The sequence below is a fragment of the Charadrius vociferus genome, unplaced genomic scaffold (assembly GCF_000708025.1).
Source record: "Charadrius vociferus isolate BGI_N301 unplaced genomic scaffold, ASM70802v2 scaffold59, whole genome shotgun sequence".
Lineage (NCBI taxonomy): Eukaryota > Metazoa > Chordata > Aves > Charadriiformes > Charadriidae > Charadrius > Charadrius vociferus.
The window spans coordinates 6,512,219-6,538,974 of NW_009661371.1; the positions used below are offsets into that span (position 1 = coordinate 6,512,219).

The following is a 26,756-nucleotide window of genomic DNA, read 5'->3' on the forward strand; positions in this document are numbered from 1 at the left end:
TAAGTACTCTGTATTAAAATAGCTACATTGTATATTTATGAAAACTAGTTATAAATGAATACTTAATGGTATAGCCAAGCTCACTGGTCTTTCTCAAGAGGCAGGTAACTATGAGCTTCTTTCATTCGTATCTTTCTTCATCTAGACCTGGATGGGAGATTGTGTCCTTATGGTGCCTTCACAACTTCTGAGTAAGAGCTGTTCATTTCTGCTCCCCACTGTCACGTTCTCACTTGTATTTTTTTGTGCAAGGAGGGGGGAGGTGTAGAAAAGTCAGGTGTAATCAACGATTGAGGAGAAAAACACATTCATTTAGTGCGTAAACTATCAACAGGGGAGGCCTTCAGCACTGGTTGTTATCACTACATTACTTAAATACAAAAGGGCATTTGTTCTTTTCTTCAGTTCTTGGTTCAATAGGTTCTCCCCAGCCCCCAACAGTAAGACAGCTGGTATATGAACATGATAAATGTACATTCTTTATTTTCTTCTAGTATTTGTCCTTCATTTAGAAGGAATTATTTTATAATTCATCTCTAATGGCACTCACTTAGCGTAAAGCTATACCAGTGTTCCTCTCATATTTACACATTACGTCACGTTTTCCTACGTTTGCAACTCTCAGCTGTTCCTTTGGTTTTACTTTTTTTTTTTTTTTCCTAGAAATGAAATTAAGTGTCAGGCTTAATACAATATCACATTTTTCATGTTTTAGGAAGGGAACATCAAAGTTAATGTTTTTAGAAGGCAAATCAACTTTCTTGCACATCTTTTTTTTTTTTTTTTCAATTTCCATATAGGTATTAACTACATGCAGTGCACAATGTGGGAGAGTTAGTTACTATAAGAAGCTCATGCGTGAGTAACTCTCCCACACTATGCCGATGCATTTCAGCACGTATTTAGTCAGCCTTATACCTAGGGCCTCTATGGAGAGCAAATATATCACAGAAGAAGTTCCTGCAGTTATTCACGGGCTGTGGATTTGTTATGGGCTTTAGAGGTTGGCTTGATACACGGAGAGTGGGGTGTGATTGGGGTAAACATGGGATAAAATCGGTTGTTTCTTTCTCATTCTATGCTACAGTTCTCTGTTCCTGTAGTTGTGCTGGTACAACTACTTCCTGGTCTGCATTATAAACCAGAGCACTGGACTCCTGGACTTACATTAAAAAAAAAAAAAAACAAAAAACAAAAAAACCACCCCAAAACCCCCAAAAAAACAAAAAACAAACCCACAACACTCCTTTTCCCCTCCCTCCCCCTTTTTTTCCCCCTGGCATTTTTTTTTTTTTTTGGAGTTACTCTTAAATTGGATCACTTCAAGGATCTGGTTTATGAGGTGGCCCTGCCAGCTGTTGTGTTCACACAATGTTGTGAGTTAGTGTATTGAAGTGTGGGAACATATACCTGTGTTGGGAGTAGACATTTGCCTGCTGCCTGGGGAGAATATTACGGGTAGCTTCACTTTGGACCTACTGATAGACATGCTGTCTTGCTTTTGAACAAGAAGTGTGCATGAGAGATAGCAGAAGAGAAAATCACAATTAATAGTATTTTTACAAAGTCCTATCATGGAGTATTTTTCCCTTTAAAGAATTTTGTTAGGTACAACCAACATGAAGTCCTGAACAGGGTCCTTTTTAATATGTATCATTTTTGTGTTCATTTTCTTAAATTATTTAATAACAACTTTTGCATAATGATAAGCATATTATAAACTCACAAATGCACAATATGTGTGCATCTTTCTTTTGTAACTCTTGCTTTTCACACGGATTGCCATCTAAAGTATAACAGACATGCTTCTATTTGTATGGTGTCATGGGCATAAGAGTTGACAGCACATTTGATTTGAGATTTTGTGAAAACAAGGTCCAAAACCGCAGCTGATTTCCCTAAGAAATCCTCAAAACCCAAGATCCTCATGTTGTCCAAGCTTTTTACTAAGACAGTCATTCTGCAGTACAATATTTGGTAACATGGGCTTTGGCTATTTGTGCTGTACCTCATCACCTGTAGGATCTACTGGTTGAACAACTTTGCAGGGTTGTTGAATCCTGAAGTCTTCTAGCTCAAAAATGAACAGATACCCCGCACCAAAACCCAGAGAAGTCCCATGGCTTATGACGGACTTGTGCTTTTCAAAACAGTCAGCTTCTGAATTGTGCTTGTGGCACGACCCACAAACACTTGGATAGACAGGACTGAGGGTACGTTAAGGGAGCCCGAAGGAAGAAAGAATGGGAGGTCACAGGGAATACCACAAAAGATAATTGCTGCTGAACTCTGTAAAGTGAAACAGCGACTGAATGTATCTAGTCTCAGCAGAGCATATTTAATCTAACAGTGGAAACTTTATAACAATCCTTATGTAGTTTGTTCCAGTTGCTTTAATAGCTTTTGTGGTTAAAAAGGTAATATCCGACTTAAGTCTTCTTTGGTCCCTACTAGACTAATTTTGGGACTTCCTTCTGCTGTCTTGTAAAGCAACTTGTTGCTAGTTTTGCTGTAACAGTCTTATGTATTGAAAGACTGTTCTCATTCATATAATTTAATCTTTTTTCTTTAGAGTTGAACATCATAGACTTTTCTTTGGAGACAGTGCTTTCTACTTACGATGCATCACGTGCAGTTTTATGTGGGTGGTCCATGTGAAATGACCTCTGTTTAGGGGCTAACAATTTTTTTTCTGAAACTGTTGTACTACCAGAATATCAGATTTGGTAACAAAGTTGTTTTTGTCCTCATGCCTGGGTCTTATGACGGTTTCAGATTTCCTCCTTCAGAAGCCTTTCCGCTAAAGGATGGGTACACTGGTTTGCAGGAGTTTAATTAAAAAGGAGGTTCAGGATCATGATGGAATTACCAGTTTAACAACTTATGTCTACTCATCAGCTGAACAGCAGCAGCTGTTTGTGTGTGCTTTTAGCTTGAAGAAGATATAAAACAACTTAGTATAAGCCGGTTTCTGAGACTCATCGCTTTCCTTAGTATTTGCCACAGTCTTCAAGCACTTACATGATCAAATTGCAATAGCTGCAATTCCAGTAATCTTCAGAGCCATACTGAGAGTCAAAGTACTCCTGAGCTGAGAGTCAAAATACTCCTAGGAATATTTTGATGCTTGTTGAGCTTTATCCTCAAAAGAAATATTTTGTGTATAAGAACTGGTGACTAAACTAACAGTCTTTATCTGAGTTAGCAGCACTGAGAAGTGTAAAAAGCATAAAGTATGTTTTTTGAAACAGTTTCATTTTAGATACCTAACTTGGAATGTTTTTCAATAGTTTCTAAAGCCCACCAATAAATAATACCTTTGAACACTAAAGAACATCTCTTTTCCCTTCTTGCATCAAAAGATGTCCCTTACCTTTCAGAGGGGTATATTCAGTTTTCTTTATGAACACAGGAAATTTTCTGGTTTAAACAGGGTAGACTTTTTCCATTTTAGAACCTAAGGCTGACTGTAGTTTACAAATGTGTGACTGGGCATGGTAAGAGGAGAGAGTTCATTTCAATACTTGAACAGAGACATGCATTCTGTGTCCTGGAAGTATGCCTGCTGCTGTGTAAGTGGGTGGGAGAGATAAAAGAAATATTTATTCAACTGAACTGAATGCTGTGAAGCTTTCGCTGATTCTTAGCATACAGTAGGTTCTGTTTTAAATATAATGGTTTTTTAGATATATATTTTATATATATATAACTGCTTTGAGACAATGTAATGCTGAAATTGCTTCCATGGGAGCTTGGCTGTTTTCCTTCAGAGAACATATGAAAGCGATGCCTGGAAAAAAATGCTGTACTTGATTTAGGAATCTAGAAAGAGTAGGAAGGGAATAAGTTTGATCTTGATGCATTTGCAGATGTGCCTCTCTAGCCACCTCTTCTTTAAGGACTTTTTGATAATGAGGGGAAGTGAAACAGCTTAAGTGAAGATACATCTTGAAAAGAGGCAGTGCTAGGTAGGCTGGATCTAGGCAATTACAGCCCTGTTGGTCATGACAAACACCTTGTGTGTCACCAGGAGACCAACAGATAATTAATATAGGTCCTGTACTTCCCCAGTCGTGCACTCTATTGAAATGCAGGGCTCCTTAAGAAGAGTTTATCCTGAATTAACAGCTATCACTGAATGGTTTTCAAATAGACTCTCTCATATGCTCGACAGTGTGGTTTGGTGATGACAGTATGGGTAATGATAGCAATTTTCCTGGCTAGGAGTAGTCACAATTTCCTAGGAGATACAGGTAACTTAATAAAACTATTACTGCTCTACCACCAGTTAAATTCAGGATCCCTCAAGTTTGCAGGCTGGTTGTTGATAAAGGCCTTTTGATTACTTTTATTTACCTGTGTTTACTGACCAAAATTGCCTGGTGACAGCATTTAATTTTTTTTTATTTTGAGAATACCAGTACTTCCCACTGAAGTCTTCAGTATATTATTTATTAGTTGAATACAAGTTTTGAGTTCGTAGATCTATGTTTTAAGGCAGTGCATCCCCACGGCACCTGGACAGCCATTTCTGACTACTTTTTCATCTTGGTTTGGCTTCCAAAGTATTTCCAGCAATACACGGCTGCTTGCATGTTTGGTGCTGGAGACAGAATTTTGGGCCATGTGAGTATCCTTCTGATCTGGTTTCTCGCTAAACTCTGCGTGCTCCTAAAGAATGAAGTCAGGTCAGATAATACCACTGCTGTTGAATATAACAGCAATACTTTTTTTCCTTACCTTCTAGAGAACATTTTTTTGAGTGAGTGAGTTTGTTTCTCTTACTGCCCCTAAAAAAAGTGGAGCAATGTTGCATAGATTTCTCTGTCAATAGCTGCCGTAGATTTTTTTTTTTTTAATGACAATAGTTCTGACTTTACATTAAAGTTTATAAATATTGACAGCATCTTTTCATCTGTATTTCCTGTGACTTAAATTTAACTTGCCAAAAACTCAGCAAAATATCTTGGTGCAGCCAAATCTTCATTAAAACTGTACATCTATCTTTCAAGCTGTTCATACAGTTTTATTTTTGTGACCTGATACTGAATTCTGATACCCAAATAATCTCCTGTAAGCTTAACATTTTGGACAGATTTGGCTGATGGCAATCAATACAGTTGCCGAAAAATGGATTTTCTCTTCATATTATGTTAAATAACATAAAATGTTCAATTGCAATACTGCAGAATTTTTCAGCACCATTCAAACAAAAATGGTCTTTGCACTGTGTTCTGATGCCTCAGATGGGCACAAATGAAAACTTGTTGTGATGTGTTAACCTACTCAGACTTGATAATCATTTTGCATGCCATACCAGCTTGTCATACCTGCCCTGCAGCAAGTGCATGTGTTTCAAAATTTTTTTTTTTTTTAGCCGAAGGGCCAAGTGTTAAACCATATACCTGGGCTTTTTTATTACTACTGTGAGTTTCCATAGGTAGAGTATAATTTGTCAAGACATGACTTTTAAAAATGAGGTACAGGTACATAATTTCTCATCAAGTGAAAGCAGGTTATGCAGTGACAGACTAAATTGTCAGCCGCATTAATCTTTAGATGAAATACAGTTGTCAAAAATGAGTAATTAACACTGTTGTCTGTAACTGCTGCTTTAACTGTTGGACCATGTACTTAGAATCAGGGCTAAAGTTTAGGAATGCCAATACAAAAATGTTTCTCCTCTGTCTTAAGAGTGCTGAGGCATTTGAAGACTTCATGGTGCATCCCAGCATGCAGAGCCACGCAGCTTTACTGATGATTCTTTTTACTGCGGTTCACAGCTTATGCCCTTCTGAGAATGGTAGTCAACAGGATGACCATGAGCCAGCAATGTGCCCTGGCGGCCAAGAAGGCGAATGGCATCCTGGGGTGCATCAAGAAGAGTGTGGCCAGCAGGTCGAGGGAGGTCATCCTCCCCCTCTACTCTGCCCTGGTGAGGCCGCATCTGGAGTACTGTGTCCAGTTCTGGGCTCCCCAGTTCAAGAAAGACAGGGAACTGCTGGAGAGGGTCCAGCAAAGGGCAACGAAGATGATTAGGGGATTGGAACATCTCTCCTATGGAGAAAGGCTTAGGGACTTGGGTCTCTTTAGTCTAGAGAAAAGAAGATTGAGGGGGGATCTTATTAATACTTACAAATACTTAACGGGAGGATGCCAGGGGGATGGGAGCAGTCTTTTTTCAGTGGCGCCCAGTGATAGGACGAGGGGTAATGGGCATAAACTTGAACATAGGAATTTCCATCTTAACATGAGGAGGAACTTCTTTACTTTGAGGGTAGTGGAGCACTGGAACAGGCTGCCCAGAGAGGTGGTGGAGTCTCCCACTCCGGAGACATTCAAAACCCGCCTGGACGCTGTCCTGTGTAACTTGTTGTAGGTGACCCTGCTCTGGCAGGGGGGTTGGACTAGATGATCTCCAGAGGTCCCTTCCAACCCTAACCATTCTGTGATTCTGTAATGCTTTAGGAAGAGAGGGTGGAGAAAGGCTGAAGAACAGCTGTATACGTAGAGGTCTTTAGGACAGAGGGTGTCTCGACTGATGCTTTCAACTTTCTAATTGATGTGACAGCTTTAGTGTTCCTTTAATGATATTTTATGTGATAGGTCTTGTAAAATATTTGCAGACAGCCCTTCCCCCCTTCAATATATGACAAGTAAGGTGCTAATTATTGAACCCTGAGGTGACAGCTTACAATCCTGCTTGGTTTTTAATTTCCTGCTGGGAATTAAAATCCTTGTCATGATATTTGGCTCCCACATCTTCCACCAGTGGGTGTTTGCTGGACTTTGCTTGATCTTGAAACCTAGGAACCTTTTTTATGCTGTCCATCATCATACTTCAGCTTAGCATCACTTTTTATGCTGCCTGCCTGGAGACATAGAACCTTCTGTCCATAAACTTTTTTTTTTCTTCCCTTTGCTAGTAGGTTTCAAGCAACTGCACTAATTCGTGAAAGTGTTTTTCTTTACAAAACATGTTTTATGTAATAGAGCTATTGAGTGTCAAAAGCTATCAGTGGTTGGTGGTCTTGTTTCCCTGACATGGATATTATTAAGGGTTTAGGAGGAGATTGAGTTCTTTAATGGATCATATCACAGAGCTGTAAAAATAAATGAACTTTTGGTCTTTCTGCTCATCTTCATCATGGCTACTAAATTCTGGAAGTTCTTGCATATCCTGAAGTCATATCCAGAGTCAGTCAATTTAAAATGGATTCTAAAACTGGCTCATTGTAATGACTTCATGATTAAAACAGAATTAAAAACATCGGTTAATCCTGATGTGTGTTGAAACCACTCTTTATATGGTAATCCAAACTTTCACTTCTATTCTTTTATGCCAGTACAGTTTTAATAATATTAGGGGCTCGCTGACACTGCAGAGAGGTACTTAAATCCAAGCTGACATGAGTTTCATTAGAAATCCTACTCGCAGAAACACGTTTAAGTCTTACTGGGCAAGAATTTAGTGCTGGACTAAAGCCTTATAGTATACTGTTTGTGTGCTGAAGGACCACTGTGTTTTGCTGTTGTGGATATTTTATACATTAGGCCTCAAGCAACCATCTGGTTACCTCTTTTGACCCCCTTTTTTTTTTTTTTGTATTTTTGACAACAGCTTTGAGGATTTTAATAATATGAGGGCACAACTAATATGTGGCTTAGCTGGAGGAGAGACAGTGGCACACTTCTTGAATTTATATGCATTATAAGACATGTCAGGCAACAGTAAATGCTCTAATTTTTCCAGTGAAATAATCCTACTATGTGTTCTTCATTTACTTATACATGCCTGCCTGTCAGGAGAGCAAGTGTAGGAGGGAAGGGAAAAGAGGAGTGTGATCTTTCTACAGGCATATTTTATTACCAATACAGGTTTCATTAATTTGTGCTTTAAATGAGTAAGCTTAGCATAAGAGAGCTGCTGACCAAAACACTAAGCAAACTACTTTGTGGGGAAACTTATTATTTTGCTCTCTGTCAGTTTTTAAATGCATATTGAGTAGTATGTATTTTTCTCTATATATTTTTTTTCATAGCGTATATTTTATGACTTTAGTCATTATGTATGTGCAAAGTAGAAATTGCTTGGGTTTTGGGGCACAATATTACTATGCTCACTGCAGAATAGATACGGTTACTATATTGTCACTCCCCTTTCTATGTTTGTTTTTCTTAAGGCTCAGAAACTGGGGTTTTTGGTTTGGTTGCAGGTGTATTCCAGAGCCTCACACCTGGCTGATAGACAGTTGATGTCCTACTAAAAAAATAAAAAAATCCCTTTTCTGATTTGGCTTACTTGGTGATATGTGACAGAAGAAAATCACACTGTGTGCCAACCATAAGGAAAGTGTTAGGAGTTGCTGAATCTGGTAGCCTGATAACAGCAGGGCAGCTGCAACTCCGTGTCCTCAAGCTCCAGCTGGTAGTGAAGCTGAGCCTGTATTTCCAGTAGGCACATACACAATCACATGTACATGGCACAGGTACATGCAGCCAGCCGCACGCATCGGAGCAGACAGAAGCACTCAGCTGTTGTCTCGATTCTGTCTTGAGCTCAGCTATCTTCCTAAAAAAAATCTCTTTGACATGCCTGTGCAACGCCTTCTTTTGCATCGTGGTACTAGACCTAGAGCAGACCTTCTCAAATTATGTTTTAAGCCAGGCTGAGTAAATACAATTCATACTTCTTCATTTAGGGATAAAATTCTTTGCTAATCTCTCACCTTGGTTATAGATGGTAAGGTGAAGTTTTGGGAGGTAGGTAGCAAAAGGAGTTTGTAGAGAAGGCAACTGCTGTTTCGGTACAGCTGTAGCTTTGGTGGCAGAGATAAAAATGGTGGCAGGACCATCAGAACCAGGAGAAGCAGGTGTTGCACAGATATGGCAACTACTCTTTCCTGAGGTATTCACATTTTTACATTCCTTTTTTTTTTTTTTTCCCTTTTCTGAAGATACCTTGCTGCTATGTCTCTCTGTCCTCCAAGTGATGCTTTAGTCACACTTTGCTAGCATTTCCCAGCCAATGAATCTTTTTATAACATCTTTTTTTGCTATGGTCCTGCTAAATGGGAGATTCCCGTATTTTGTTCATACAGAAAATTGGGTAGGCAGAAGGGTATGAGCCTTGTAAGAATGAAAAGATACCTAAATGGCAGTTTGTAGTTGCTAAAGAGAAATATGTAAGGGAGAAACAGAACCAAGAATGAGCACAAGAGATAAAGATGAGTCTAAAATGTGGATCAAAAGGTATGAAGAGTGAATTAAAATTGTCCCGAGGCTGTAAAAGACTGTCTTGGACTATCAAATGCCCAAATGTGTGGGAGGCAGAGAGTCTTGAACTTTTCTGGAGAGAGACTGCGGTCTTACGGACTGAATCACAGATTTTCCTTATCTCAACATCTTTGTTCCTTCAGAAAATGTTTTTAGGGGTTTAAAAACCACTTGTTTCTGCTTATTTGGAAGAGAAGCGTCTGGGCAAAGGCGGTGAAGAGGCTTGTAGCTTGGCTGTGTCAGCATGGTCTAAGCAAGAGCCAAGGAATGAATCAGAAACTCATGGAGGAGGTGATGGGGTGAGACAGAAGTGGGGTTGAGGCAGGAGTACATTATAGAAGAGATACTGATCTGTAATCCTGCCCTTCAGAAGCATGTGATTCTCATTACTGTGGGAGGTGAATGGGAAGTCACTGAGGGATTTAAACAGGCATGTTTAATTTAAATGATAAAAAGAATAAAACACTTTTGCTCAGCACTGCAGCTCTAAATATAACAGCTGTTCATTTCCTGCATGTTGTTTCTTTAATGAGTGATTTAGGAGAGCGTGTAGGCTGCCAGAGCCACGCATGAGCAAGGTGCCAAAAACTAATTAAGGTAGAAAGTCCCAGTTACGCCAACGGACTGTGCAAGGTGCATCCTCTTACAGACCAAGGACAGGGTTAGAGAAAGAGTCAAAAGATAAGGGACTGAAACAAATGAGTATCAGATCACTAGGGCAAAAAGGATTTTGTAGACATATATGTAAAAAATAATCCTTGCATACACACAGAGAAGAAACTTTCAAAGTGAGGTGGCTGAGATGATAAAAATGTTATATTCTCTAGCTGGCTATTCCTTGCAGTTTCAGCTCACATTTTAGCAAATCAGTACAATGTCACTAGTGATCCTGAGCATTAGAAAGTCTGTGAAGGATTTTTTTTGTTTTGTTGTTAGCCTCAGGTAACATAAGGGAAGTTCAAACTTTCCATATATTTTAGAATTCTACTTGAGTTGTGCATAGCTCCTACAAACCTTCTGTAATTCTTTGAGTGCTCCAGAAATAACCATATCAAAGGCTTTTGAAAGTCAAGTTAGTTATAGTCCCTTTTAGATTGTCACATGATGAGCAATAAATAGATCAAAAATCCCTAGGGAGCACAGGAACAAATAGGAATAAATAGTTGGTTTTCACTGTATCAAAATGGTTGTAATGTGTCACAAGCTTCCAAAGAATGACAGATTTTCTTTAGTTTTGAAAAGTAGGGAGCAAAAGATGTAGATGATAAACTGCTTTAAGGGGTTTGTTTTTTTTTTTTTTTCCAAGACCAGACTAAAATAGAAAATTTCGCTGCTTTCTAGCTAAGCTAGTTGTCGGGCTAGCATGATTGCAGACCAAATTTAGTGCTGGTAAGTGTAAAGTAATGCATGAAAAGTAAAAATTGAATTAGTCCTACGCAATGCTATGTTTTACATTAACAACTTTTCCTAGAATAGAATAACATACTGTAGTCACCTTAGAAAAACTTCTGTTCATTGTGAAATAGTGGCTTTAAAAAGAAGTGTAAAAAAAGGCACAGCAGCATCTGTATGTCACTGTATAAATCTGTTCTCACCTGTAATGCTCTGCTGGATGGTCTAAAATATGACAGGAATAGCATGCTTTTGGGACAGGCTTAAAGCTGTTAAAGGCATGGAAAGGAGATTATTTGAGAGGGAGAGAAGTTGGGCCTTTTTTAGGTTGACTGTGAGATGACTAAACAAGGACTCTATTTTTCCTCCACTATCTATTTGTTTTAAAGGCTCCTTATACCCTTTTTAAGGGTCAAAGAGTGAGTTATTTACTTATGCTAAAGATAATAAGCTTTTCTTTAGGATACCTAAGAGAGGAGCACACAAAAATGTACACGTGCATACATACCACTGTTGTTATTACATTTAAATGGGGGATACTTAATGAATAGACCCTCTTGCTGCAAAATGCATGAGAGGAGCCGCCTAGGATGCAGAAGGTGAGCAGTGTGCTTTTTGAGCTGTGCTGGTTGGTTTGGAAATTATTACCTGTGAACCGTGGGTTACAATTATACAGACCGTGTTTCAAAGCAGCTATTTTCACCTCCTAAGGTTTACCTCCCTAATTAGGTGAGAGCATATGAGGTCCAGGTCTGGGTTAGGTTCACCTGTTCCACTTTCCTCCATCCTAGGTTTCTTCTTCCCCTCTTCCTTGGAAGGGGGGAAGAGAGAGGAAGGGATGGTTCTGATGGAAGCAGAGCAGTGCTGTGAAGCTTCATTTCAGTAAATACTGGGTTTAATCACATATTGGGGAAGGGAGGACGTAACAGATTCTGTCTCAAGCCAGCCACAAAACTTGCTTCCAGTGTGGCTGAGAGCGTGGAGGAGATCCCTGGCTAGTTGCAGCAGAGCTAGACAGAAACAGTTCTAAGAATGGCAAATTTTTGCCATTTCTTCCTCTTTATCTTTTACTCCTCTCTCACTCTTAAAAGAAGGCTGCATCCCTGACTCACCAACCAGAACCATAGTCACCACCACAATCGTTTACTGTCCCCTTTCAAACCTGGAAGACCAGGCTCTTGTGTCATTGCAGTTCTTATGTTTAGGTACCTACAAAGCACTGGACACTGCCAATTTTTCTCAAGTGAAGTTTGGTTTTAACTAACTAGAAATGCTGTTCTAAAAGGTAAGACGTATCTTTGTGCTTCAAGACCAAACTATTCCTTACATTTCAAGGAAATGTTCTCTGTTGTGGCTGATTTACTCCAGAGTATGAGGTTTCACACACCTTTCTCTGACAGCGAGTGAAGGTGGGTATTCCTAGACTACCCAGAACGAATAGGCTATTGCTTTGGTCTAATACATAGTTACCTCATGAGGTTCAACAAGGCCAAGTGCTGGGTCCTGCACCTGGATAGGGGCAACCCCCGGTATCAGTACAGGGAGGAGATTGCAAGCATCCCTGCTGAGAAGGATGTGGGGGTACTGGTGGATGAAAAGCTGGTCATAAGCTGGCAATGTGCGCTCACAGCCCAGAAGGCCAACCGTATCCAGGGCCGCATCAAAAGAAGTGTGGCCAGCAGGTTGAGGGAGGGGATTCTGCCCCTCTACTTCACTGTGGTGAGACACCCCCCCAGCTCTGGCGGCCTCAGCACAGGAGAGACGTGGACCTGTTGGAGCAGGTCCAGAGGAGGGCCACTAAAGGATCAGAGGGCTGGAACATCTCTCCTATGAGGACAGGCTGAGCAAATTGGGGTTGTTCAGCCTGGAGAAGAGAAGGCTCCAGGGAGGCCTTATTGTGGCCTTTCAGTACCTAAAGGGGGCTTATAAGAAAGATGGAAACAAACTTTTTAACAGGGTCTGTTGCGATGGGACAAGGGGGAATGGTTTTAAACTAAAAGAGAGTAGAGTCAGACTAGATATAAGGAAGAAATTTTTTACAGTGAGAGCAGTGAAACACTGGCACAGGTTGCCCAGAGAGGTGGTAGATGCCCCATCCCTGGAAACATTCAAGGTCGGGCTGGACTGGGCTCTGAGCAACCTGATCTAGTTGAAGATATCCCTGCTCATTGCAGGGGGGTATGACTAGGTGACCTTTAAAGGTCCTTTCCAATTCAAACTATTCTGTGATTCTATGATCTCTATATTTGTATTATTAACATGATTTAAGGTTGATCTCAGAACTGATCATAAGTGCTCAGCTTCTATACCCAAAGGGTGTTGGCCTTCTAATAACAGGATGGGAAGAACATGCAAATGGAAGAGCATGCAGAAGGAAACTTGGAGATTATTTTTTCATGCAGTTAACTAGGGAGGGATGCAGTGCATTTTCTTTTTAGAAGACAGGGATTTTACCCATTATTTAAGCATACGTTTAGCTAAAAAAACTGTAAAGTTCTAGGCTAGCCTGAAAAATATTTTTAACTGTTTTATGGCCCAGCTAGGATTGGGATCCTCATGTGAGAAGTATTATAGCAGTAAGCCATAAGTATGGTGTGGCCGTACAAGTCTACAGAATTGAATAGACTACTTAAAGGAAACAGAGAAATGATGACCCATGGGTAGGTCAGAAGTAATCAGGATGGAGATCACAAGTTTTCTGATTCTAAAAACCTGGTCTCTTCATCCTACCTCACTGGAATGTGGTTGCCCTTTAACTAGACATTAATGAATAAGAACTTTTGTATGTAAGCTGTCTTCTCAGACTGAACAACTTGTGCAAGTTTTCTAAGCCTGTGATCTTTGAAATTATTATGCTGCTAGGCTGTGTTAGAGACTCTTCTCTGTCAAGTTGGATGAAAGCAGCTACTTTCGTCTCAGCTATGACCTTTACTGTAGGCATCCATGTATCTTTCTGTGTCTGACCATAAAGCTACCTGTGGCAAAACCTGAAAGACAGCCCTTGCCAACTTAAAGCGCAGAGGCCATTTGCTCATTTTTAAAGTGTTCTATGCAAATGAAAGTATGTGTGCCCATCCACCTCCCTGTGAAGATCAAGCTGCTTATTATGAGTAAATAAAGCCACTTAAAGAAGAGACTCCATATTTGACCTCTTACTTGAAAGTAAGTTCAGCAGTATGTTGCTACACATAAGGTGAAATTTCTGGAAGCTGAATAAAGGCTTTCTTGAAAATATTTTTGTTTTCTGGTTATTGGTCATGCTGTAAATCATGAAATGTATGTATTAAACCTTCATCCGAAAAAAATGTCAAATGGGAGGCCATTTGCTTTGGGAATTCTGTCCCTGCATATCTGAATTTTATCAGCACATCTAGATTAAAGTGATTGTGAAATTTGTCACTAAGCCTAAAGCTTTTTTTTTTTTTTTTGGAGGTATTCCCCTGTGACATTTCCAGGAGAATATGAACATGGTCTGCTGTAGGAAACTGAATGATAAATAAAAGATTATCTCAATAAAATATAAAGCCATAACTGTAACGTTAAAAGCTTGGAGTAATCAAATGTATTTTGAGTCCACTGAAGGGCTGTTTATTGCACATTAGATGTTAATCTTGACACAATTTTTGTATTGAAGATAAGCACTATACACACAAAGCATTTCTACTTCATGCTATTTCTGTTGTCCTTATTTCTTGGTTTTGTATGACTATAAAACTAGGTAGTATGGATGCATCTTCTGTATCAGAGAATGGGATAATAGAGAAAGCAGAGGTTCGCAATCTACTATCTCAGTTATACTGCTATTTGTTTCCAGCACAGGCTTTTAGGGTTTTGCAAATGGTGTTTCAATCCCTCTCCTGAAGATTGCCAGAAAATATGCAGTTATACTAGGAGAACAAGCCTGGTTTGTTACAAGTCAGTCAGTCTGTAACGTAGAAAAAAAAAAAAAAAAGGCCAACAAACCAATCCTTCAATGTCCTCCCCCTCATTTCCCCCCAAAGTTGTCTACTTTAGGAAACATAGCATGTGAACATTTTGATTCTTTTGTCAGCCTTTTATGTCTTTAGTTTTAGGGAATATTTGAAAAATATTTCTATCGTAGTAATCTTTGGTATAACCAAACTCGGGGTATCTGTCAGTGGGGTCTGAAACCGAAGGTGGTCTGGTACTGAAGGTGTGAGATGTTATGGGTAAATCCTATAACTGAAGCACACTAGCTAAAAGCATCTTTATGTGGGTCAGCCTTTACAGAAAGCTCGAATACCATGTAGTGTGAGTTATGCTATCATGCCTACTTAATTTTTTCAGCTTCTTTTAATCCTTTTGCAGGGGAGCTGTGTGTTCTGTGTGACTGGCTAGCACTTCAGCTTCCATAGTTAAAGAATAAATTGTCCAGTTTCTGAATGACAAAGTATCAGCAGTAAGTGGCTTTGTTCAGACTCCAGTTAGTCTTGTTTAAATTATCCTGTCCTGAAGAAAATACAAAAGTATTTTTATGCAGCTGTATAATCTTGTAAGCACTGATTTACAGCATTATGAAGGATTCTGAGCTTTCATTTTGGATGACTTACTGTACGTATTCTTAAATTCAGTGACCAAACTTCAAATCAAAAACTCTGTTTCTATCAAATAAAAGCGTCTATGATTTTTTTCACTGAAAGCAAAATCTAAAATTCTAACTAAAATTATTTTAGGTTCAAGAATGTTTCACTCCAAGTGAGACAATGTTTCAGTTCTATTTCCAGTGTCTTTTAACAGACGAGGATATGAAAGGCTAAGCTCATGACTGTTAACAAAAATAACCATCAGAATAGAAAATCAATCTGTCTCTTGTGTGCAGGCTTAAGCCAAAATGCGCTGTTACGTGGTGGTTAGGGCACTGTTCTGGTAGAAAAGATCTAGGAGAACCCTTAAGCGAAACAAGACTGGATGGTTCTCATTTGTAGACCAGATAGACACCATTAATTATAGTGTGTTACTTGGTTAAAGGGACTCTTCTCTTACTTTGTTTGCTTCGTGAATCTTGTTTCTGCACTTCAGCAACCCCTAACTGCATTCCAAATCCATCTCAAAACTTCCACACCCACCCCCTTAAAAAAAAAAAAAATCCCAAGAAAGGACAAAACAACACCTCCACCCCAAATGTTTTAACTAAGAATTAGTAGTTCATTCAGATTAATCTTCTAAAGTGGTATCTCTTCTAAATTAATTTTTTGAGCAACTCATTTACTTACCATAATTTGTATGTCACTAAGTGAAGTGGACTCAAGTACAGATTACGATGCTGGCTAAAAAGCAGGTATGTAGAATAGTTACTTTTGCCTTACGCTCCATTTTAATCTGTCACGCTGCTTTCCATGTTGGGAACTGCTTAGTATTTTGTAGATTGTGTCAGTCGTTCAAAATATTGCATTATTATGATTGCTTGTTTTCAACTGAAACAGTGCTCAAGCAATTTGTGTCTAGTACTAAGGGAATGTGAAGGAATAGGACTGTATTTTGATTAGCAGTCTGATTTCTTGCTCTAATACTATAAAACTGCCACCCACACCTAATTTTTAATTGCATGGGCTCATTAAGCTAAAGGATAAATTTATACATCCAAATTTTCACATAGCCTATAAAGTCAAGGATGTTAAGATAAAGGTATCTTTTATAAGATACATGGTATCACATTCTAAACTTGCAGCTCATGCACATCTTTAAATCCAGTGCAGCATCTTATTTATGTGTATTTTAAAAATGGAACAGTGCACTTAGCTTGCATGTGTTGTTCATCTAGAAATGTTAGCAGGGTTGAATTTTCCAAAATTGGAACCTCTACGTTTTATTCCACACATGCAAGTGTTAAAATATTTGTATCTATTTTAGTGTTTTTGTATGCATGCTCCCAAATAGCCTAATTTCAATGCAGTGCTGAATGATTTCACTAGAACTTAGACTACACTTGAGTTACAAACCACAGTTTTAATTACAGCATAGATGCGTGTAGATGAGAATAAAAAAAATAAGATAACTTGGATGATCTTTGACCATTATTTTCATTTCCTTTTTCCTTATGCTGTGATAATATAAACAGCAAGTGAAGGAGTTTAGTTTGCCGAAATTGTTATTTAAACCTTAGAAATAGAGGTTAAACTTTACTGTATTTCCTCAAGATTTGTTTTATGACAGGTATTAACATAACTGCTGCTCTCTGAAATTGATTTCATTTTAAGGTCATAACTGAAAATATGGAATATCTGCAATTAGCAAGGATGTAACTTGCTCTCCTGTGTGCTTCTATGTTGCATTGTATTGTGTTTGGATTCTCCCACATCTGCTTTCCTAGATTAGTCTCTTCCCTAATGTTACAGATTTGTATTTTTTCCCTCCGTGTGATAAAGAATGAAATTTTTCTATTTTAGATGGCACATTATTCAATTATCTTGGCATATGCTGCTTTGATTTTTATTGGCCTATTTGCTTGCAAAATACTTTAATGTTCTGAGAAATGTTGGTTTTGTTTGTGCTGTGGGATCTTGTTCCCAAAACCTGCAATAAGGTTCTTTCATTATTTTCATATTGGCATTATGCTAATCTTAATGCATTGTTGGTAGGTATCAATTGAATTTGGGCAAGAGTTTCATTCCAGAAAATTTAAAAATGGTGGAGCTGAAAATATTGCCTTAAGCATCTTCATACTGCAGGTAGCGCAATATGTTCTGGCAAGGAGAATCTGTCAGTACAAAGAGGAGTGTAAAGATGATAGCATGGATTGATATAAAATTATGGAATCAAATTGATTTAAATCAGCAGGCAGAAAGCTTTAATCAATTTAAATTTTACTTTGCACTGAACTTTTAAAAAGCAGGTTGAGGGGCCTGTGCACTGAATTTTTAATATCTCCATGTGTGGACATTCTGCAGCTTCTTGAGGCAACCTGTTCCAGGGCTTTACCATCCTTATGGTTTAATAAAAAAAAAACCAAAACAACACAAAATAACAAAAAACAACCTAACTTTTTTCCAATCAGATTCTCCGGTGTTCCCACTTGCCTCTTGTCCTACTAGCAGTGCATCTTCAAGAACAGTCTGTCTCAGTCTTCTCTACCCTCCCATTAGATAGTTGTGGATGGTAATAACATCTCCCACTTGTCTTCTCTTTTATGGCTGAACAAATCTGGTTTTCTTAGCCTCTCCTTGTAATATCATGTGCTCCAACTCTCTGATCATCTTTGTGGCCCCTTCCACTGGACTTGTTCCTCCATTCTCAACTAGCAGGACAGGTACTAAAAGCTTATGTGTTGCATAAAGTGGTACCAACTTGTGAGAGCAAGGGGCTGTGTGAAGGGGAGTGTAGCACTGAACTTTGTGAAGCGCATGTGCTGTGAAGGGATGAGTGTTAAGTCATCTAGCAGCCTTCGGAGAGGATGAACTCCCTTGTCTGGTGTGGAGGCACTCCAGGGCAACTTCTCTAACCAGCTGCTTCTAGGTAGTCCACGAGGAGGGTTTAATGTTTGGTATAAAATTTACTCATTTGAAGATACTTGGTGTTACATGTATGCTATGTTTTGATTTAGCAGAGAGATACAGCAATATACTGAAATCACAACATAGGCAAAATATAGCAATTTTGGATCACCATGCAAAACTGATTCCCGTTACCAGTCTGTACGTGTCTGCTGTCAGGATGTTGAGCATCCCTAGTTGACTAGTAAGGAATACGTAGGATAAAGCCAGCTCAAGCCTGTTGCTCTCTTCAGAGTTCCTTCTGTTGGTTGAATTTTTGTAGTTCGTTTTCAGCTGACCCACATAGACACCCGTATCCCTGGCTGGTCTGGCTAGCTGAGGAAGACGTCACACTCTACTAATTATCTCAGAGAAGGCTATTTACACAACCTGATGACTCACTGGTACAGCCATATATCTGAAACAAAGGTTGTCCTCCAGTCCCACTTGTGTTGAGATAAGTTCATCTTTCTTTACACTACTTGGTGGTCATTCCTTGTGTTTCTTCCCCGAGTTCATCTCCTCTGAGCCTTCTTCCATTGTAGGGGCTTGTTGGTTGGTCACACAGGCTGTATCTCCCCGAGACTGTTGTAAACATGTTCCTTGTGAACTGATGGATCACGTGTAGCTGGAGAGGTGCCTGCCTGTACGGGCTGTTCCTCGCCTCAGAGCTCAATACGCATGTGTTTTGGTCACATGAGGTAAATATGTCCGGCTGCGCAAGGGTGAACCGAGTCATAATGCTGTCTGGAAAAAAAGAGGGAGAAAAGCTGCAGGCAACCTCAGTACCCTCAGCCCTCAATGTACTCCTGGCATGTGTCTCAAGGACCACAACGAGAGGGCAGCAGCCTCAAATACGGGTTGATGATCTAGCTGAGTTATTTTGAAGGGCTTGAATCTACTCCAGTGAAAACAACACCCAAGTTTAGGGCCTTAAGTGTATCCCTCCTGACTACGCAGGTGACCCTGCAGGTGGATTTTGTACCTGGTCGCAGTCCTTTTTGTCTCAGTGGAGTTTGAAAGGTGTATTTGGTGTGGTGGGTGCACACAGCTTTGGGAATAGGAGTGTCACTGCAGGAAGGCGAACCAGGAGGAGATATACCAGGGAATAGTCTTCAAAGACTTGTAAGGGTTAAACAATCTGCTTTAGGAAATGTAGCAGTCATTCTCAGATTCATCACCATGACTTTGACACAAAAAAGAGAATACGTAATTTCTTACTTGCCAGCTGTAATAATAATCTGTTCGGTTTCTTTGATTGTAAAAACAACCACCACTGTGATGAGGATGCATTTTCATAGAATAAGCTTTTTTTCCCCCCCTCGGCATTTCTTGCAGCGCAAAGCATTATGCCTATTAAAGTATTTTCGATCTTTAAAGGAAAGTTAGGGTACCCTCTACTGGCTATTTTTGGAAATAAATCTGAGGTATAGCCTAGCAGTTTGGAGTCAGCAGCACTTAAACTTAATCTGTATTGCAGTTTTGATATAAGGATTTTTTTATGGGTTTGAGAGGAGTTTGGGTCCCCCTCGCCCTGGCTTCAGCAGAGTGAATGTGCCTGTGATGAAACTGTATTTTTAAACACAGTTTGTTACAGCTTCCAGGTTAACAGTTTTATAGGTATAAATGGAAATAGCCAAATGTTATCACAGCTCTTGTTGCCTAGTAACCAAAGCCCAAAGTATAATTTCAATGGGATAAATTTGATGCATTTTGCCTCTCTTTTCCTTTTTAGTAGCAGAATACGCATAAATATATTTAGATTTAAATGTGTTATTGTCTGATAAGTAAAATGTATTGAAATCTGTAACTTGATACACTCAATTATGATTTACGAGCTGATGTAAATTTCCCATAATGAAAAGTGATCACTGGTTCTTATAACATTGCTATACTGTTCATATGAGTGAGCAAGCATCTCAGTGTGACTGTGCATAAAAATCTTAAATTCTTTTCTGCGTACCGTTCTCAAATTTCACCTTTGCATTTTGTTTACTGATGATGATTGAACATATTTTTCTTCTGAATCCATTTAAGCAGTCAAGGACTGTTCTCAAAACAGTCAAGGATTGTTCTCAGATGTCGTTTGCTCAACTACACTGATAACATGTCTAAAATTATCTAGGACTGTGTTTGAATTAGTTACTGAAGTTGTAAGCAGTTGTGAAATGTTTACTTCATTAGGACAAGTTGTGTAAATAAATACTGTAGTAGATTTCTAGCCCTGATTTTTGGTGGTAATTTTATACCTTATCCTATCAAATGAATTACCTCCTCACTGTTATAATGAATCATACTGTAGTTCTAGTAATAGAAATTGTATTATTAGTATTATCTTTGCATTTTCATAAACATATGCTAAAACAAAATTACTTCACTGTACTTTTAACCTCATCATTAGTAACCTTTAAGCTTTCTAATTTGTTTTGAATTGTGTGATTTTATCTGACAATTGTGCTTATTAAATAAATACAATCTTCTCCATTAATGTTGTTAGACTTATTTGATATTTTCAAGGATTATCTGAGATTTAAACTAGTTTTTAGTTATTTTGCTTAGCAGCAGTTTGTGTATCTCAGTGCAATCACATTTGTGTTTTTTCCTTCATTTCTCTTTCATTAAATAGTTGATACTCAAAGCAAACCCATGTTAAATATATGATCCTTCTGTTTTGCTGTCTACATTGATAGTCAAATGTGTAAAACAGAGGCTATATTGGATTACCGCTTCAAATTAGGGATTAATGTCCTGAGGAACAGAAAGATGGTTTACAAGCAGGCTTCAGATACGGCAGGCTGAAGGGAGAGGAACAGCCATAAATAGTAGGAGCGGGACCAAAAAATGAACTTTAAAGCAGACATTTAGCTTTACAAGGTTGTATCACCTGAAATCCTTTTTGTTTTAGTTTGGGTCATAATTGTTAGTTTTATTTCAAGAAAAAGAAGTCTAAAGAGTAAACAATAACAGTGGCTCTTTAGAAGCCAAGTAGATAGAAGCTAACAAAGATGATGGCAATTGCAAACATTAAAACTTCTTCCAAAGAGCCATTCTGTAGGAGCATATTCTGCAGCTTTCATGTAATAAGTGTTACACAGGTTTCTAAACTGGTTTACTCTGCTTTTCCAGCTCTCTTTATTCTTCCAGTTTTGTTCTTGTTTGACTCTCTTTAATTCTACCCAAGTCAGTGTTTAAATGAAAAGCATTAAGAAGAGTAGTGCAGCCATTGTCTTTGTATTTGTTGCTTGCTTATTATTGATGCAGTCCTATAGTATGTTTTCTCTATATGTAAGTGAACAGTTGCAAGACTTCCATGTTAAAATATTGCCTGTTGTTGTCCACTGAAGATGCAAGCCTGCACTAATTTCACACTTGAATGTTCTAAAATAGAAGTCTCATTAAAATAACTGTCAAAGGTGCAGAAAATGAAAATATTGTGAAGAAGAATTGTAGATAGCAGTATGGAATTTTGCTGAAAGGCACAATTATAATTCACCTAAATCTCATGGTTAAGTTTTACTGGGCAAATAAAATTTATGTTACGCAGTTTTTTTAAATTTTTCTTTACTGTTTGCTTGCTTTGTGAAAGTTGAAGGATAAATATGTCATTTATGCTAATTCCGTACTGATATGGATTTTTAATGAGTTATAGAATATTTTATGTGCTCAGGCTTTTAAATGCCTGAATTGTCATTCTTTCAAGAAGGTGACAGACTTCTTTAGAAGCTGAATTGATTCCTTACTGGAATCAGTTGCATAAAGATGCTTATTATTGATGCTAAAAAATGGTACAAGGTCCAGTGCTTTCATGCAAACAAGATTTACATATGGTCTAGAAAACTTTGATGTAAAGAAATATCTAATGCTGAAGGTTTGGAAATGAGATGTAATTATGGAGTGTTGGGAACAGTAAGGAGGGAACTTGTGAATGAATATTGGGAAGAGGCTTACATGAAGTGTGAGAATTATAATCTATGGAATGATTTCCCAGTGAACATGATGGTAGAGAAGTTGCTTGTTATTTTAAATCTTAAATCTCGGGGTTTAAGTTCTTCAGTCACGTAATGCTGAAATTTTCCTCTATTTTACTCTTTTAATTTTTCAATGGATTATTTTGTTTTCTTTATTAATATTGAGAATACTCTTGTATAAGCTCAGAATTGAATTGGGATATTAACCACCTGTTGCTTCTCACAGGTACTGCTCCCGGCAGCTGGTCTCTTGCAACTGCAGGATGTGAAAAGGACTTGCTGTGAATTTTTGGAATCCCAGCTTCATCCTATCAACTGTTTGGGGATTCGTGCTTTTGCCGACATGCACGCATGCACAGATCTCTTGAATAAGGCCAACACATATGCAGGCAAGTTATTATTAGTATAGCATATATGTAGCTTGATACCTGTGTGTGTGGGTACACACACACGTGGGTTCCATGCCCACTCAACCCCACCCAAAGGAAACTGAATTTTATCGAGGACACTGCAGACATTTATTTTCTGACAAAGAGTGCATTTGATATGAATGTCTGTGAGAGAAATAAAGTCTCCTGGCTGGAACATAGTTATAATAAGCACAAAGGGGTGGCATCTTCATGGCTTATCAGGGCCATACAGGGTCCAAACAATTTGTAATCCAGAAAGAAGCTAGCTTGCTGTTTAAAATTTTGCACCGTCACTTAGGGGAGGAAATTAGGAAAAAAAATTAAAATTCTGGCAACTCTGACAAGCCAAAGTCTGTAGGAACTACATGGGGGAAGAAAGATGACGAGAGTATGGGGGGGTGTGTGCTACCTGTATTCCCTGTATAGCACTAGCTAAGAAGCAATAAACGTACCATAAGTATTGTTTTACCAACTTGTCTTCTGGAAATCCTACTCGGCTTGAAATTTCCTACTATAAAGGGTAACTGTAGTCTCATTCGTTTATCTTGACATAAAGTAGATAGAGGCGCATTTTCTAACTAACTATGTAGCTGAACCAACAAAATTCTACTTTCCTTGTAAAAAGCCCTTGCCATTAGATTGTTTCTCTTTTTTTTCCTGGAAAAAAAATAATTAATGGATTTCTTAATTTTATTACTAAAAATGCATTGTCACGGTCATCTTAAAGACTGTGTTATTCATATCCATAAAAGGACTGGCTCGTGTCAAGTCTTGACATTTTTGAAAATTAGGTTCTCGTTTTGCTCGCTCTTGTGAATGCAAAAGCAACTCTGATTCTGTGGTGAAGTAACAGTAGTGTTGTATGGGAGGACAAGGGAGAATAATTATTCCCTTTTTCTTAATGCTGGTGAATGCCTGAAGTGGAAAACGCTAAACGAAACTTTAAGACAGATGCAAACAGGCTGAAGTGAATCCAAGGAAGTCTAACACGAACATATTAAGAAAACAGATTGACCTATGACAAAGACTGTGAGAGAAGAGAGTCCTTTCAGTCAAGGAACGAAAAGACTAGGAGGATGAGAAGGAATGCAAATCTTCCTGTGCATAAAAATGACTGAGAATGAGTAAGCTTAACTTGTGAGGTATTTTTTAAAGTTGTTTCATATATTAAGGAAAAATCTAACTCTAGAAGTAACACAAATCAGGCAAGCTGTCTGTGGAAGTTGTGGACTCTCCACTGTTAGGCAGCTGTAAAACAGCCTGGTTAGACTAATTTCTGATTTAGGTTGATCTAAATCACGCCTGTGTGCAAAAAGAGATGATTTGAAGTTCTTTCTAGCTTACATTTCTGTGAAGGCTAAAATCCTTTTTTTTTTTTTTTTTCCCCCCCTTGTAGTCCAATAGTTTCTGCTACTGGAAACTGATATACATGTAGTTTCAGAGAAGGTATTACTTCGTTGGTAATTTTTAACATAATGGATTAAAACCTTGTTTGACTCCTCTTGATGCCAAGAAAGGTTGCATAATGTTGGTTAATAAAAAGTAAACAAAACATTGTGTAAGCTTGTAAGTTTGTAGCATAAAAATGTAAGCAAAACTAAGGCTTTTTAAATTTGTTCGAGTAGCAATGATCTAACTGTTCTTTTGTGTGTAGAGTGCCTTGAGGTCTTGATGTTTGAGTTGAGACTGAAGACATAACACTCAGGAATTACTTTTTAATGGAAGCTTTTTGTAGTGGAAAAAATCCATCCTTTTTTATAGGCTTTGACTTACTAGCCAGTATAGCAGTATATTTTGATTAGAGCTTTGGCAGTGAATATTCAGAGTTGGACAAATTTGTTTGGAAATTCAGAAGTCGTACATTGTCAGAGGTTGAGAGTGACTCTCAGGTATGCCTCTTCACATGCAGCTTGCGCTAGTTGCCCAGCCACTTTCCTGGCTTCTCAGTGTCTCTTGGATGTTTCATTTCTACTTCAGGTTCAGCAAAACTGAATTGCTTTCCATCGAATCATCTCTCCCTTCTCCCTGTCTTCCTCTGTCACTGGTGACTTCAGTGTTCTCCTAGTCATTCCGGTTCGTAAACTTGACAACTTTAACTCTCCTCCATAATTTTTTGTCAACTGCTCTGCTGTGTGTTCCTCTTTCGTTTCTCCCCTTCCTACCAATTGTGCTCTCTGTCATGTTTCCCTTTTGCTGCAATGTAAATCTCTCTCTGCCATAACACCCCCTCTGTTTGCTAAGGTCATTTTACTACTTCTGCAATATTCCTTTTTCGCCTGGATCAAATTCCAACCTCTCATCTTTGGCTTTTCCAGTTCAGCAAAATTACCCTCACTTGAATCTTTTCTTTCATATCTCTCTCTACTACTTTTGTGCTTGGAACTGACCTTCTCTTTCCTCCGTAATCAAACCACCTTCCATTTCTGTCAAATTCCTCCAGAAAGCACTTTCCTCGTCAGTGCTTCCCTTTTTGTCATTGTATTCTTGGAGTCCTGCTGGCCCATACCACAAGCTGCCAGCTCAACTCCTACTGTGGTTTTGCTGTATCTGTGTGGTGAATTTTAAAGCAATGCACACTCTGTTCTTACTCTTGAGATAAATATGCTGTGCATAGTCAGGGTGTGAGCTGCTTCATTGCATTGCACTCTCTGCGCTGCCTTCCTTAATCCCTGGCACTCTGTCAGGCTTAGTACGAGACCAATACAGAAAACAGAATAAAAATTCAATATCCTGATAAGGCCGCAGAAAAAAAAATCATGTGATTGTATTGCTTTTCATAACTTTTCTAAAATGCACAATGACCAATTAGCATCATTAACAATTAGTGCAGAGTTAAAACTGAAGATTTTCCTGAAATAGAGCACTAAGTGCTTTAAATCATGTGTCTAGGTCCAAATAATAGGCTTTTTATTGCCTTAAATACTTTCAGAACTCATAAAAAGAAGGATTTTGATGAATGCTTTCAGTTGCCTTAATTCCTAGAAAATCTGTTTTCCGGTATAGATTCCACCCTCCCACCCCTTTCCAGGAGATTATAGTATCTCTATCAAAAATGGATGTTTCAGGAAAAAAGTGAAATGCAGCAAATTCATATGATGAGGTGTCTGTCAACTAAATCCTTGGTTGCTGACTTAAGTGTGAAACTGAGGTATACAAATCAGCCATACTCAGAAGTTTTTAGTCTAATGAAATTGTATTCAAACTAATTATATATGAATTCAAAAAAATTTGAAAAGCTATTCAGGTCGTTTTTGAAAGTACTAGTTTGTGTAATGCGTACCTTACTCGAGAAGTTCTAATGCATATGTGACTGAGTGACTTTGTGATAACTGTACTTAGATTATTGTGCAAAACGTTTTAATGAAATCTTTTTGTCTTTGAGTAATATAATAGCTTTTTGGATTTGATATTATATTTTTGACCTTTTATGCAATAGGAAGCAAGGCATACATTTATTAACTAGAGTTAATGTTCAGATATTTAATGTTTTAGGGAACATATTTTGATATAGCTGTTGCTTACTTTTGAATTTTAATTATTTTTTCCAACTTCTATTCTGACTCCACCTTAACTTCTCAACTACTTCAGTTACTTCTAAACAATATTTGTTCAACGTAGTAGTTGAGGCTAATATTTATATAGATTACTTTCTGGAAATATGAAATCTAAGAACCTGGCAAGACCTTGAGTACACTATTGGTTAAATGTGTTTGAGAGCACAGGAACTGTGTCTAACTTGTAACTCTCCCTCTCTGGGTCATTTTGTTCAGGCATCCTTTGCTGTGCTCAGAGAGACTCTGCAAGCAGGATGCAGACAAGTGAAAAGGAGAAGGAAGCTATTTGTTGGTCCTAGCTGGGACTTGCAAGCTACAAGGCTGAGCACCGGCACGCTCGGTACTCCTGGTAAAAGCACCCAGGGAGGAAGGGTTGGCCTTCATTTCTTGTTGGAACAGTCTTAGATCGTCAATCTTGCTGGATTTATGTCTGCTGACTCCTTGTTTTTATTCTGTACAGTATTATACCTTCTCAGGTCAATGTTTTTCCTCTTGAATTTTCAAGCTTCTTCCTGCCTGTATCTCAGCCATCATAGCTGCTTTTTCCTCCTGTTCTTATCTCAAATGGCTCTTTGTACTTTGTCAAGGCTCTTCCTTACAACTGAAAACAATTTCTCAAAAATCTGAGCCAAAGATACATGACTGTGCCATTTCAGAATTAGGCCT

The 26,756-nt window shown here is 38.5% G+C and overlaps 1 protein-coding gene across 1 annotated transcript in view; it reads left to right on the forward strand.

The window, feature by feature from the left end:
* The window catches only part of KLHL2 (kelch-like family member 2), a 57,899-nt gene that overhangs the window by 11,780 nt on the left and 19,363 nt on the right, over window positions 1-26,756 (forward strand). The window contains exon 4 of the mRNA XM_009893728.1: window positions 22,353-22,515. Within this exon, the coding sequence (XP_009892030.1) occupies window positions 22,353-22,515 (163 nt within the window). The remainder of the gene's footprint in view (window positions 1-22,352; window positions 22,516-26,756) is intronic.